The sequence below is a fragment of the Nicotiana tomentosiformis genome, chromosome 1, assembly GCF_000390325.3.
Source record: "Nicotiana tomentosiformis chromosome 1, ASM39032v3, whole genome shotgun sequence".
In the NCBI taxonomy this organism is placed as follows: domain Eukaryota; kingdom Viridiplantae; phylum Streptophyta; class Magnoliopsida; order Solanales; family Solanaceae; genus Nicotiana; species Nicotiana tomentosiformis.
In genome coordinates this window covers 42,013,086-42,028,223 of record NC_090812.1, presented here as the reverse complement: position 1 = coordinate 42,028,223, position 15,138 = coordinate 42,013,086, and the positions used below count along the sequence as shown (strand labels likewise).

The following is a 15,138-nucleotide window of genomic DNA, read 5'->3' as shown; positions in this document are numbered from 1 at the left end:
AGTTTTGGCATCTCCATAACCATTTATCCTTAATTACATGACTTGTTGTAGCTTATTTGATACTCCTATAAACTTTGCTTTTTTATTTTTTATTTTTGGTCTAGCGGTTACTGCATTTTTTTTCGCCGAGGTTACTGCAATTGCTTAGTTACATTTAATCTACCCTAAATCATGTTCACAATTCCAATTAAATGATAGAGGAGATGATTAAACGGACGGGACAAGTGTTTGTTCCAGCATTATCTTCTCCTCTCTTATATCAATTCCACATACCCCATTTCATACCTTTTCTTTCTCTTTCCTCCTAAAAAAAAGTTACTAATTGTTTTCCCTCTAATCTCCATCATCATTTAGCTATAGCTTTCATCTTTTTATCTATAGTTTATATTTTTCCTTTTTTTTTCCCTTTCATCCTTAGCCCTTCTTTATCCCCTAATTAATAACTATGTTTTGAAGGGTTAATTCATCATTAGCATTTTGGAAAGAAAAAAAAATCATCACTTAGCACTGCATGGCCTGAATATTTTTGATTGAGAAAGATATTAAGAAGAAGGTGGCGGTGTAATGTGAAGTTTGGTAATTGTGATGATAAGAATTTTCATTCTGTAAATGAGATTTTAGGTGTTAGCCTCGATTTTGAATGCCGATCACGTTGAAGATTTTTCCACGTGCGATCGGCATTCTCTTATTCCGAGGCATTTACCCACATGCAAATAAGTTGTCATCTTTTTCTGGGCAACATTTGATTAATACGTTGTTTTTCTGCTATTTCTGGGTTGTCCTGCTTTGGGTTGTGTTTGTTAAATCTTGTTATTCCTTTGTTATAATTGTTTGGTTGATTACGGGAATGAGTTTCGGGGGTGGATCAGGATGTTCTTATCATTCTGGAAACGGTCATGGATTTGGAAATGGAAGCCCGTTACGACGTTCTTCTAGTAACAAAGGCGGATCTTTAGGTTCTGCTGCTAATGATCAGCAACCTAATCACCAAGTTGATTTCGTTGAGAAAGATCCCAAGGGTCGCTATGTTCGGGTAATTCTCTTTACTCTCTATTGTTTTGGTATTGGTTCTTCCTTATGCATTATAATTTTGGACATTAATTGCTTCATTTCTATTAATGAGTATTAGAATGCAACAGGTGACAGGGTCCAAATTTAACTAGTTTGGGATTGACTCGCAGTTGTTGTTGTGCTTCCATTGTTTATAGTATTATTTTATGCTTTAATGTTTGTTTTCTTGAATTGCTTGATAATCAAGTAGCAAAATTCAGTTTTTCTTTTCTTAGGAGAATAGCACATTGTACTCACATAGATGCTTTTAGGTGGTCTATAGTCTAAACTCAGAGGCGAAAGAAATGCATATTAAATCATAGTATATGATTCATTTCTTCCTTAGTTGTTTTGGATCCTTTCACAATATTGTCCAATCCATAAACATAAGCAATATCATGTGGTTGTAGTTCCAAGCAACAATTTTCTGCTGTAAGAGACATTGTAATCCCTATTTTTTCGTAGTGTGTTAACACTCCAAGAGAAATGAAACTTTTTCTGTGGATGGAAAGTAAAGGTCAAGCGAGGCTAGCTTCAGCTCAAACTAATTTGAAGATGTTCAATCAAAGAGAAAATTCTTGACAGCCAGATAACAAACTACCCAACTGCCTAAGAATTAAAGATCAAACTACTCAAACTGCCACATATGTTGAACTTTCCAAGCTCCTAATTCCTTTAGTCATCCTGCATCCTATAAATTGTGTGTGTGGGTGTGGGGGGGGGGGAGGAGGAGGGAGGGGGGTGATAGAGAGAGAGAGAGAGAGAGAGAGAGAGAGAGAGAGTCCTTATAAAAAGGATGGAGAGAAGAAAAAAATCTGAAAACTGGTTTTTGTTGATTCTTGCTGATAATGGGATCAGAATAGTAATTTGCAATAGAATGATTGAGTTTATACTAATCCACTTTATCTTTTTCGTTTTGTTGAATTACCATATGGGATGATAATGTGTGCTTTCAAGTTCGAAGTGCAATATGTAATTTTCATCAAAATAATAGAATGTTAAACAAGGAGCAGGTGAAACTTTTTATGTGATTGAGAAAGCTGCGAAAAGGAAATGAAGAAAGGGGTATGGGATTCTCTTTTTTCCTTGAGGCCAAATTCTAGTTTTTTAGCAATTTTTTGCTTCCAAGCTGACGACGAAAAAAATCGTAAAGTTTGAATTTTAAGAAAAAATTGAAAATGTTCTTCTGTTTAGCACTGAAAACTTCAGAGTATTATTTCACTGACAATCTTTTATATCACCTACAGTACAGTGAAGTATTGGGCAAGGGAGCATTCAAGACTGTGTATGTTCCTAAACTTTATTGCAGATCTTTATTGTTCCTTTATAAAAGTGCTAATTGTGTATTTAGAGCATAAAATATTTTGTCTTTTTTATTAAATTATGTTTCAGCTACAAGGCATTTGACTTGCTTGATGGTATTGAAGTTGCATGGAGCCGAGTGAAAGTCGATGATGTTTTGCAGTCACCAGACAATTTAGGAAAGTTGTATGCGGAGATTCATCTTCTTCGACAATTGAAGCATGACAATATAATGAAGTTCTGCGATTCGTGGATTGATGACAAGAAGAGAACAGTTAACATGATAACTGAACTCTTCACATCTGGGAACCTGAGACAGTGAGTTTCTTATAGTTTCTCATTTTATTTATTTGCAAATTGTGTTGTCGTACAATAACGATGTAAGGTTGTGGCTATCAGATACCGTAAGAAGTATAGAAGTGTTAATATGAAGGCTATAAAGAATTGGGCACGGCAGATACTTCAAGGGTTAGACTATCTTCATTGTCAGAGCCCTCCTATCATTCATAGGGACTTGAAATGTGACAACATATTTGTCAATGGAAATCATGGAGAAATTAAGATTGGGGACCTTGGATTGGCGACCATTATGGAGCAGCCTACTGCTAAGAGTGTAATTGGTATGGGTGTTTCTTCTATCGATGTGCTTTGAAATAATGTCTCCTCTTCTAGAGTACTGCTAACTTTATCTATTGCTCTAAAGGGACGCCGGAGTTCATGGCCCCCGAGCTTTATGAAGAAGAATACAATGAACTAGTGGACATATATTCCTTTGGAATGTGTATGTTGGAATTAGTAACCTTCGAATATCCTTACAGTGAATGCAAAAATCCTGCTCAAATTTTTAAGAAAGTTAGCTCGGTAAGTTCAATAAAGTTGCTTCTTTAAGTTGTCTAGTCTATTACATACATGTTTTTGTGAATCTAAGGAAGTTTTATTTCAGGGTGTTAAACCTGCTTCCCTCGGCAAAGTTGTCGATCCCCAAGTCAAAGGATTCATTGAAAAATGCCTGGTTCCTGCTCCTCAAAGGTTGCCTGCCAAGGACCTTCTTAAAGATCCATTTCTTCAATTCGAGAATTTAAATGAGCCAATCCATAGTCTTTTGCAGTCACCTTACCAAAGTCCAAGATCATTAAGTTCATTGAAATCTGCACCTCATTCTATGGATGTAGATTCTGAGTATAACCAGTCAGTATATACAGACTCCCATTGTGGAAGTCCTTGTCCTCCAACATTGGAATTCCAGAGGTTTCATCAGAATAATGAATTTAAATTGACGGGTAAGAAGAATGATGAGAACTCAGTTTCACTGACCTTGCGAATTAAATGCCCTTCAGGTAAGTACATCCGTTCTATTTCATTATTGTCTTTATTTCTTTGGCTTTCTGGAATCAAATAGGCTTTTGTTTATTTAAAGCCTTTGAATTTTGCAGGCAGAGTACGGAATATACACTTCAATTTCTATCTTGATACTGACACTGCACTTTTAGTTGCGGCTGAGATGGTTGATCAATTGCAACTAGATGATCACGATGTAGATTTTATTGCTGACTTCATTGACTACCTAATAATGAAAATTTTGCCTAGTTGGAAGCCTCCCTCTGAGTACCGTTCTAGTGGAGGGAGAAGTCATGCTCTTGAGAACTACCTAACCTTGTCACCCAACCCTACCACATCTAATGCTCGACAAGATGATATTCCAGCTCTGGGTATGAATAACCAAATTAGCACTCAAGCTGATGAAGATAAATTGTATGCTAACTCAAATGGCACTTCTTGTCATGTTACTTTTGCTTCCCCTTCACATTTGGCAAATGTGATAGACGACGAGTCTCAAGGTTCAGTTGCTTCTCAAGTAATGGGGAAAAGCTCTTCTCTAAAGAATGGGAATTCATTTGGATTTGGCGATTACTTTACAGATGTTGTCTCTAAAGGTTCTAGTGGAAACTTATCGGAGATAGATTTCACGGGTTTGTTTCATGATGAATGTAAGTTGCAAGAAAACGGTGGCGATTATGTAGAATGCATATTACCAAATGAATTTGGAAAGAATCTGGAGGTAACTTTGACAGATACAGATGGAGGAGCTTCCAAAGGCATGAGTTTGTCAAGCAGTTGTTCATTTTTATCGTTAATAGAGAAAGATGAGGATACCGAGTTAAAGTTGGAGCTTGACACAATTGAAGCACAATATCAACAATGCTTTCAGGAACTCTCAAGAATGAAGCAGGAGGCGTTAGAAGCGTGCAGGAAGAGATGGACAATGAAGAAAAAGTTGGCAGGCCATTGAATGAGAATAGTTGACAACTTCATTCAAATATAAGGTTGTTTTTTTCTTAATTTACTGATCGTTATGATCACATATATTTGAATGGATTTTGGTTTTTTTTTTTTTTCAGACCTAACTTCCTTCATACCCCTTTATTTGTGTGGGTGAAGATCATATGTACTTGTATAAAGAGTGTATATAGTCATATAGTTTTTCTTGTTTTTAGCCTTTTTATTTTGTTCTCCATGGCCATGGTTAGCCCCTTGTTTTGCAAGGATGCAAATGTTTTGGAATCTTTGACTTGTAATATTTGTTAGTAATGCACTTTGTAATATGGTCATTAATTTGGCTTCTTTTCAAGTGGGGGAAAGTTTTCATGACATTTGTCATGACATCATATCCAATATAACAAAATTTGTAGACCAAGTTTGCATGACATTTGCCATGACATCATATTCATTATTAGGTCAAGGATTTTTTGCTATAAATAGAGGAGTTTCTCCTCATTTGTAAACACACCAATTCAAAAGCTTTTCACTCTTGTCTTTCTTTCTCCTCCTTTATTTATTAAGAGTATTTTGTAAGAGAATTGAGTGTTGGGAAATACTTGTGTAAACCCTTTCTTAGGAGTGATCTTGTGAGGTTATTCTCTTAGGGTATTTGGAATTAATTAGAGTATTTACTCTAATTTTGTACCCTTTTTTGTACTCTTGCTGTTATAGTGAAATTGTTCCTCTCTGCTTGTGGACGTAGGTCACACTGACCGAACCACGTTAAATTGGTGTCTTCTTTATATGCTTTAATTGCCATTATTATCAACTTGCATTGTCTTTGTTATTGTCATTATAACGTTGTTTGGCTAAATTCTGCACTACCCGGTTATCCGATCCTAACAAATTGGTATCAGTGCCAGATCTAACCGGGTTAGTTTAAATAGCCAAAATGACTCTAACAAAGTCTTATGTTGAGAAACTTGACCGAAGTGCAAACTTCGGAATATGGCAATTAAAGATGGAAGTCATTCTAATTAAAGATGGCTTAGATTTGGCACTGCAAGGAAAGGAGAAGAAGCCGAATAAAATGACGGACGAGGAATTTGCCTCCATAGACAAAAAGGCAAAAGCATGTATTATTTTAAATCTCTCAAATGAGGTTTTACGTGAAGTTTCAGTAGAAAGCTCAGTCAAAGGCATATGGGAAAAGCTGAAAACCTTATATATGGAGAGAAAAAAAGAAGTAGAAAACAGGCTTTACCTAAAGCAAAAACTCTACACTTTTCGTATGGCTGAAGGTACCTCTATACTTACGCATCTTGATACTTTTGATTCTCTTCTTATGGATTTAAGTAACATAGATGTTGAAATCAAAAATGAGGATCAAGCTGTGTTATTGCTTGTTTCCTTACCCTAGTCGTTTAAACATATAAGAGATACTATGCTTTATGGAAATGATAATATCTCTTATAAAGATATCAAATCTATTTTAAAATCAAAAGAACAAATAGATAGAGATATTACTGAAAAAACTAGTGGGAACCAAGGAGAAGACTTGTTCATAAGATGTAGATCCAATAAGAAAGATTCAAGTAGTGAGAGACCTAAATCAAGGTCAAAATTCAGATGCAAAAATGTCATGTGCAAATATTGTCATAAGAAAGGTCACATTATTTCTTAATGATTTAAATTGAAAAATAAAGAAAAGCATACGGAAAAGAAAAATGAGCACAAAAATACTGACACTACCGAAGCAAGTGTAGCTGCTGATGAGACTGAGGGAACTATTTTTTTGGCAACTAATAATAGTTTCAAATCTAACAATGAGTGGATTTTAGATTTGGGTTGTTCTTATCATATGTGTCCCAATCGAGATTTATTTACCACATATGAATCTATTGGAGGTGAAGTTGTCTTGATGGGCAACAATGCTGCATGCAAAGTTATTGGAAAAGGTACAGTTCGAATCAAAATGCATGATAGTGTGGTGAGAACTCTCACCGATATTAGACATGTTCCTGACCTGAAGAAAAATCTCATCTCTTTGAGCACTCTAGAATCTCTTGGGTGTAAGTACACAAGTGAAGGTGGAGTTCTGAAAGTTTCTCATGGTGCTCTTGTGATCATGAAAGCATCCAGATCCGGTACGTTGTACACTCTATTGGGATCTACTGTTACAGGTGATACTGCAGTTTCAATATCAGATAAATCAAATTCTGACATCACCAAATTATGGCATATGTGATTGGGGCATATGAGTGAAAAAGGTCTTTCCATCCTCAGCAAAAGAGGTCTCTTATGTGGTCAAAGTACCGAAAATATGGAGTTCTGTGAACATTGTGTGTTCGGGAAGCAAAAAAGAGTCAGCTTCAAATCTCCAGTGATTCATAGAATAAAAGGTACTTTGGATTACATTCATTCAGATCTTTGGGGTCCTTCATGTACCCCATCAAAAGGTGGTGCCAGATATATATTAACTTTCATTGATGATTATTCAAGAAAAGTTTGGGTTTATTTCCTGAAAAACAAAAGTGGTGTTTTCTTAAATTTCAAATAATTGAAAGTTTTAATTGAGAAGCAAACAGAAAAACAGGAGAAGCGGCTTAGAATAGATAATGGCTTGAAATTTTGTAATGATGAATTTAACGAATTTTACAATAATGAGGGAATTGCTCGACGTCGTACTGTGAGAATGACACCTCAGCAAAACGGTATGGCAGAAAGGATGAATAAAACTCCTTTGGAAAGGGCTCGTTGCATGATTTCAAATGCTGGGTTGGAAAACACCTTTTGGGCAGAAGCTATCTCTACAGCTTGTTATATTGTCAACCGAGCTCCTTCTGTACCTTTGAACTTTAAAGCTCCAAAGAAAATATGGTCAGGTACTCCTGCTAATTATTCTTATTTAAAGATATTTGGTTGCCTTGCATACATGCATGTAAATGATGGAAAATTAGAGCCAAGGGCTAAAATGTGCATTTCCTTGGGTATGCATCTGGGGTAAAAGGATACCGACTATGGTATCCTGATCCCACATCACCAAAATTTATAATTAGCAGAGATGTAACCTTTGATGAATCATCTATGTTACATTATAGAAAAGAGTCTTCTAGTTCTTGTAATACAGATAAAGGAAAGAGTACACATAAGTAAGTGGAGGTTGAGATTGGCATTCCTTCTGAGCCAAGCTCATCAACTTTGGAGCAAAATACAGTTAAAACTTCTGAAGTTGAGTCAGAAGCTGAAATTCCTGAAGTTGAGACTCCTGAAGTTGAACCAGAAGAAGAGGAGTATTCTATAGTCAAACATAGACCAAAGAGAAAGTAAAAAACCATTAAGGTTTGGAGATTATGTTGCACTTGTTTTTTCAGTTGCACAAGAAAATGAAGAAATTAGAGAACCGCCAAAATATTCAGAAGCAATTTCTGGTCCTGACTCAGACAAGTGGTTGATTGCAATGAATGAAAAAATTGAGTCTCTCCACAAGAATTGTACTTGGTCTCTTGTGAAGCCATCATCAAAAAGAATTGTTGGTTGCAAATGGGACTAAAGAATGGCATTCCAGGGGTTAAAGATGCGAGGTATAAGATACGATTAGTTGCAAAGGGCTATAATCAGGTGCAAGGAGTTGATTTTAATGATATTTTCTCACATGTTGTTAAACATAGCTCTATTCGTGTCTTGCTTGCCTTAGTTGCCATGTATGATTTGGAATTAGAACAACTTGATCTTAAGACAACTTTCTTACATGGGGAACTTGAGGAACAAATATGCATGCATCAACCCGAAGGATTTGAAATTGAAGGAAAAGAAGATCATGTTTGCTTGTTGAAGAAATCCTTATACGGATTAAAGCAGTCTCTAAGACATTGGTACAAAAAGTTTGATTCTTTTATGTTGGGTCATGGTTATTCGATAGGCATGTATGATAGTTGCGTATACTTCCGGAAGTTAAATGATGGTTCATTGTGTACTTATTACTTTATGTTGATGACATGCTCATTGCTACTAAGGATTTAACATAAATTCACAATTTAAAAAGTCGGTTGAAAAGTGAATTTGAGATGAAAGATTTGGGAGCAGCTAAGAAAATCCTTGGCATGGAGATCAAAAGAGATCGAAAATCCAATAAGCTATTCCTGACCCAGAAGAAGTACTTGGAGAAAGTCTTGGAGAGGTTTAGCATGAAAGATACTAAACCAGTTAGTACCCCTCTTGCTGCTTGTTTTAAGTTATCAGCTGCTCAATCCCCGCAGTCAGAGAAAGAAGAGAAGTACATGGCACAGGTTCCTTATTCCAGTGCAGTCAGCAGTATTATATATGAAATGGTTTGTACACGTCCAGATATTTCACAAGTAGTGAGCGTGGTAAACAGGTATATGGCTTGCCGTGGTAAAGCACATTGGCAGGATGTGAAATGGATTCTCAGATACTTGTGAGGTACTTCAAACATATGTTCGAAGTTTTGGAGAAATACTAATACTTTGGTTGGTTTTATAGACTCAGATTATGCAGGTGATCTTGACAAAAGAAGATCATTGACATGCTATGTATTTTGCATTGGTGGTTGCGCTATTAGTTAGAAAGCTACATTACAACATATAGTAGCTTTATCTACTACCGAAACAGAATATATGGCAGTGACCGAGGCAATCAAAGAAGCCTTATGGTTGAAGGGTCTATTTGCAGAACTCAGTTCATACCAAGGTGGTATTACCATTTTCTGTGATAGTCAAAGTGCCATTCACTTGACTAAAGATCAGATGTATCATGAGAGGACGAAGCATATTGATATAAAGTAACATTTCATCCGAGAAATCATTGCTGAAGGAAAAGTCTATGTTCAGAAGATCAGCACTAGAGACAATCCTGCTGACATGTTCATAAAATCTCTTCCAGTGTCCAAGTTCAAGCTTTGCCTGAACTTGATTGGCATTTATGAAGAATGATTTTGCCCATTAGGGTTATTGCGGAGAAGGTGGAGCAAATTTATTATATATAAGCCAAAATTAGATCAAGGTGGAGATTTGTAATATGGCCATTAATTTGGCTTCTTTTCAAGTGGGGGCTAAGTTTTCATGACATTTGCCATGACATCATATTCATTATTAGGTCAAGGATTTTTTGCTATAAATAGAGGAGTTTCTCCTCATTTGTAAACACACCAATTCAAAAGCTTTTCACTCTTGTCTTTCTTTCTCCTCCTTTATTTATTAAGAGTATTTTGTAAGAGAATTGAGTGTTGGAAAATACTTGTGTAAACCCTTTCTTTGGAGTGATCTTGTGAGGTTATTCTCTTAGGGTATTTGGAATTAATTAGAGTATTTACTCTAATTTTGTACCCTTTTTTGTACTCTTGCTGTTATAGTGAAATTGTTCCTCTCTGCTTGTGGACGTAGGTCACACTGACCGAACCACGTTAAATTGGTGTCTTCTTTATATGCTTTAATTGCCATTATTATCAACTTGCATTGTCTTTGTTATTGTCATTATAACGTTGTTTGGCTAAATTCCGCACTATCCGATTTCCCGATCCTAACACACTTTCATTTCTCCCAGTAATTTCTTACCAGTAGTATGTTGAAACGAGCTAGGCAACTGGCCAATTATCTTGTTCATGTATATATATAAGAATAAATTAAACTATATATAAGGATAACTTTGTGCAGTTGCAAATTAAATAAGAGCATCGTTACATGAAAGTTGAAGACCGGTTAAGAAAACAAAATAAGTTAATTTTGTTAAACAAAGTAATACTCCATAAGGAACAAACTCTTTCATGTTTAAGCTCCAAAATAGTTTTGTTACACTAAATATCAAAAGAGAGATTTTTGTAATATTTGAAAATTGAAACCATATCAGAGGTACGCAGTAGTACATACTAAAACCTCAGGGAGGTTTATGAAATTATCCCAAAAAATAAAACATGCAAAAGATATGCAACAAAGCTAGCAAATTCAAAATTTCACAAGATTTGATTTATATATATAGTAGATACGATTGGTTAGAATCAAGATCCGCTCATATCCTCTTTGCTATTCAAATCTTTTTACATTCATTCCGTTAAGCTTTGAATGCAAATTATACATATCAACGAAGTGTATAAAGGCTCATACTCTCCCCCTAAATTAAATAATACTACAAATTTATCATCAAATGAATAAATCACTTGGGTCACGAGAGTATTGCTGCTTCAATTGCCGGAATATTGTAGCAGATCATAATGATATCATTGCCAAGCATTTTATAGTTAAGTACATCTTTTTTTTCTTCTTTTCTTTTATTTTATCAGTTCAAAAATTATAGTACTAATAATTTTGATTTGATATGGATATATAGGGCAGACATGGACACGGACATGGACATGGAGGTGGACGGGCTTTCCTGTTTTCTCATGCTACCAATGTTGTGGAAGAGCCACCTTATACAATGCAATTGATATCTGATATTTTATGTGCAGAATGTGGCAAGAAATTGGGTTGGAAATACAAGGAAGCTTTCGATGATCTTAACAAGTACAAGGAAGGGAAATTTGCGATCGTTAAGTACAATATTATTAAGGTTGCTGATCCTCTATTCTATCAGTGAATGTGAATTGTCCTTTGGTACAATGGTGGGATATCCCGGGGAGGGGTATATCCAATGTGATTAGTTATCCCAGCTTTTATATGTGATAACTAATTCTACCATTTTAGTGTAAAAGTTATCCCGAAATTAGCTAATATCACAAATCAAACATAGAATAAAGTTAATCCCAAACTTTATCCCGAAATTATTATTTCTATTCATATGTTACTTTGCTTGCTTGCACGACTTCCTCTTTGCTTAAAAAAAAAAGGGGGAAGCAGTGATCTGAACCAAAGCACAAGCTTTGAAATAGAGCACCTCTCGCCCAGTGGGAAGTAATGAGGCTATTCTTCCCCTCCCGCCTGAATGAAGAAGTAGTGGGGCCCCTTCCCGCTTTGAAAGTTTTCAACTTTGAAATATGTTCTCAATAGTCTATTAAAAGTATTAATTTGTTTCTACGAAAATATTGTGATATGGGAGGATCGATGGAATCAATAGCATTAAGATGGTAAGAGAATAAATCTGTACTTCATTTTGGATCAATTTGAGATACTCCATATACTATCATATGTCTCTGAGGCAAGGCAATCAATGAAGTCGCTGAGAAACAGACCTCAAATTAGAGATATGTATAGAGAGATGAACGTCATTAATTAAAAATGAACCTTTGTACGACTATTGACAAAGAAAAATACTATTACTTGAGTGTGACAACTAACAACTTGATCCCCTCAACTTGGGCTAGGAAAACATCCTGTTTGCCTTTTGTCGGGCTAAATAGCACGGGCTAGCCAGTTTTCGGACTGGTCATTTAAAAATAGTCAGCGTTTGTCAAGTCATTAAAAAATAGCCACTATTTTACTGCAACAGAGACCGGTCCAGCATAATATACTGGAGTTCGGTGCACCTGTGTATGAACTTCCAGCATATTATGCTGGAACTCCAACACGCGGAAAGTTCCAGCATAATATACTGGAGATTCGAGCACTTGTGTATGAACTTCCAGCATATAATACTGGACCGGTATACTTTGCTGGAACTCCAGTATATTATGCTGGAGTTCCAGTATACTTATGCTGGAACTTTAGTATAATATACTGGAGTATTTTCTGGATTTTGAACAGTGTTTTCGTTCAGATTTATTTTTACATGAAAAGTGACTAAATTTCGGTTACTTTTGAAAGTGTGGCTATTTTTGAATGAACTATTTTTTAATTTCTCCCCTTTTCTGGCTTGTGGCTACAAGCCCAAACTTGTAAAAACTACCGAAAGCAGAAACCGTAATTAAAATGCTCCTTTTGCAGCTTCTTCAAAATTTGTGACAAGCTATTGAAGTATAGAGTAGAATAAAAATATGAGATAAATGAGCTAGCAGAAATTTCATTTACATGTTATGGTACCATACGTTTTATGCAAAGGAGAAGAGCTCAAACCATCTCTGAGTTTAATACAATATCGTAAAGAATATCCAAATATTACATGAACAAGTAATAATTTTCTTATTTTGAAGAGAAAGGACCATGCATAGCCCGTACCCACCCTCCTTTACAATGATCAATCCTTGAGAGTCGCAACACAATATGTTCTACTATTAAAAAAACGGGGTGTCAATTCAACTTTCCATATACACCCTGAGCTGAGGTTGAGTTTTGCTTTAACAATAGATATATAGTAGAGGTGCATGCCAAGCACAAATTAAGAAGAAAATGGAAATTAGCAAAGTTGTTACCGGTGGGGGTGTACAAATGAAACCGACAAACAGCACCAACACGATAATTCGAGTCAAACCGGAAAAAAAAACCCGACTATGGTTTGGTGTTGGAAAAAAAAAAAACCATATTTGGTTTGGTTTTAACTAAAAAAGGTCAAACCGAAACCAAACCAACCCGATATTATATGTATAGAAGTTTTAAATATATTTAATACATAAAAATATTTATGGTGGTGTAATTTATAAATATTTCTTAAGCTTTTTCGTAATTTTATCTTTTAACGTATTATTTCAAGCTTGTGCTTATAATTTTTGGATGCTCCAATAATTCTTTTAGTTCATAAATGTTAGTAACTCAAATAAATCCTAAACCAAAATCAAATCAATACTAATGCTAATAAAAGACATTCAATTCAATTGTATCGTGAATGAAAATAGTATTGGATATCTATTTTTTAGTTTTTCCATGGTTTAGATAAAATGTATAACTTATTTTTCTTTTAGTGGTTAGTCATGTAAATAATAGTACTTATTATCATAATTTTAAATTATGTTTGTTTTCATTATGCCTTATTAATAATATTTATTTTATGCGATTTTATTATCTTTATTGTTGAATATTTTAGTAAAATGACATGACTCATCTCATATTTATGTTATTTTATAGAAAAACACCTTATATAGTTCCGTCTTACTAGGATTAAAGAAATATTTGGAGCATAAATTTTATGTTTTGTGCTATGAAGACTTTATGAAGAAAAAAAAACCAAAAAAAACAGAAAACCCGAGAAAAATCGAGATTAAAAAACCCGACTTTTATTGGTTTGGTTTGGTATTTAGATTTAATAACCCGATAGAATTGGTTTGGTTTAGAAATTAGAAAATCCAAACCAACCCGACTCATGTACACCCTGTTGAATAAAACAAAGATACAAGAAAATAATTTTAGGATAAAAGGAAGACTTCTCTGTATTGAGCAAAAGAACAGAACTTCTATTTTATTAAAGAAGAAGAACACTCAATAAACTAGAGAAAAGCTGGAAAAAAAAGATACATTGAAAGAGACCGGACTGGTGCCTTTTATAGGCATACACTGTAACAACTTTTCCACATCCTGCTGCAGAAGTCCACAATAGTCACCAAAAAATAAGAAAAATACTAAAGACTCGGTAAAATAAAACTACCAACATATATCCTACTAAACTAGTAAGTTAAAGTAAATACTAATGGGTAAAAGCTTGTGTTGTTATTTTAACACTCCCCCTCAACATCAGCTTCCATTTTTCTTTTTATCATTCCTAGTTGCAAACGAAACCTTCCAAACTTGTTGATACTCAAGCCTTTAGTGAACAGATCTGCAACTTGATTCTCTGTATCAATGTACTTCAAACTGATTTCCTCTTGCAAGACTTGTTCTCTGATAAAGTGATAGTGCACCTCTACATGTTTAGTCCTAGCATGGAAAATTGGATTCTCTGCAAGACGTATTGCTGACTGGTTGTCACAATACAATTGAATTGCATAATCTGTTGGTTGATTCAAGTCAGTCAACAACTGTATAAGCCAAGCGCTCTCTTGAGCTGCCATTGCCGCGGCCCGGTACTCTGCTTCTGTTGATAAAGACACAGTTGGCTGCCTTTTGCTACATCAAGAAATTGCTCCTGATGCAAGAATAAACACGTATCCAGTAGTTGAGCGTCGAGTATCATGATCTCCTGTATAGTCAGTGTCGCAATAACCAACTAGATTGCAATCTTCACCTTTCTTATACAGAATACCATAGCCAAGTGTATTCTTCACATATCTCAAAATTCGACGAACTGCTTCAAGATGAGACTTCTTTGGATTTTGCATGTATCGACTCATCACACCAACTGCATAAGAGATGTCAGGACGAGTCAAGGTTAGATAGATTAGACTACCTATAAGTTGTCGATACATTGTTGCATCTTCCAAATCTTTGCCTTCATGCGCACACATCTTGACATTTGGTTCTATCGACATCAAAATTGGCTTACATTCAAGCATGCCAAATTTATTCAACAAGTCTCTGGAATATTTCTGTTGATGGAGAAGTATTCCTTCTTGATTTCGATCAACCTCTAGACCAAGAAAATGCTTGAGCTACCTAAGTTCTTTCATCTGAAAACGAACTGAAAGATTCTCCTTTGTTCTTAGGATTTCTTCTTGAAAATCTCCAGTTATGATTAGATCATCCACATAAACTAGCACTATAGCTAGTTTTC

The 15,138-nt window shown here is 35.2% G+C and overlaps 2 protein-coding genes across 2 annotated transcripts; one reads left to right on the top strand and one right to left on the bottom strand.

Moving 5' to 3' along the window:
• The first annotated feature begins 295 nt into the window (after positions 1–295).
• LOC104095855 (probable serine/threonine-protein kinase WNK6) lies at positions 296–4,846 on the top strand. Its single transcript, XM_009602076.4, has 7 exons — positions 296–1,033; positions 2,298–2,335; positions 2,443–2,670; positions 2,752–2,972; positions 3,056–3,213; positions 3,296–3,689; positions 3,786–4,846. The coding sequence occupies exons 1-7, from the start codon at positions 641–643 to the stop codon at positions 4,640–4,642; spliced, it is 2,289 nt and encodes a 762-aa protein (XP_009600371.1). The 5' UTR covers positions 296–640; the 3' UTR covers positions 4,643–4,846.
• Positions 4,847–14,539: 9,693 nt separating this feature from the next.
• Positions 14,540–14,872, bottom strand: LOC138906223 (secreted RxLR effector protein 161-like). Its single transcript, XM_070194755.1, has one exon. The coding sequence runs from the start codon at positions 14,870–14,872 to the stop codon at positions 14,540–14,542; it is 333 nt and encodes a 110-aa protein (XP_070050856.1).
• Positions 14,873–15,138: the final 266 nt, after the last annotated feature.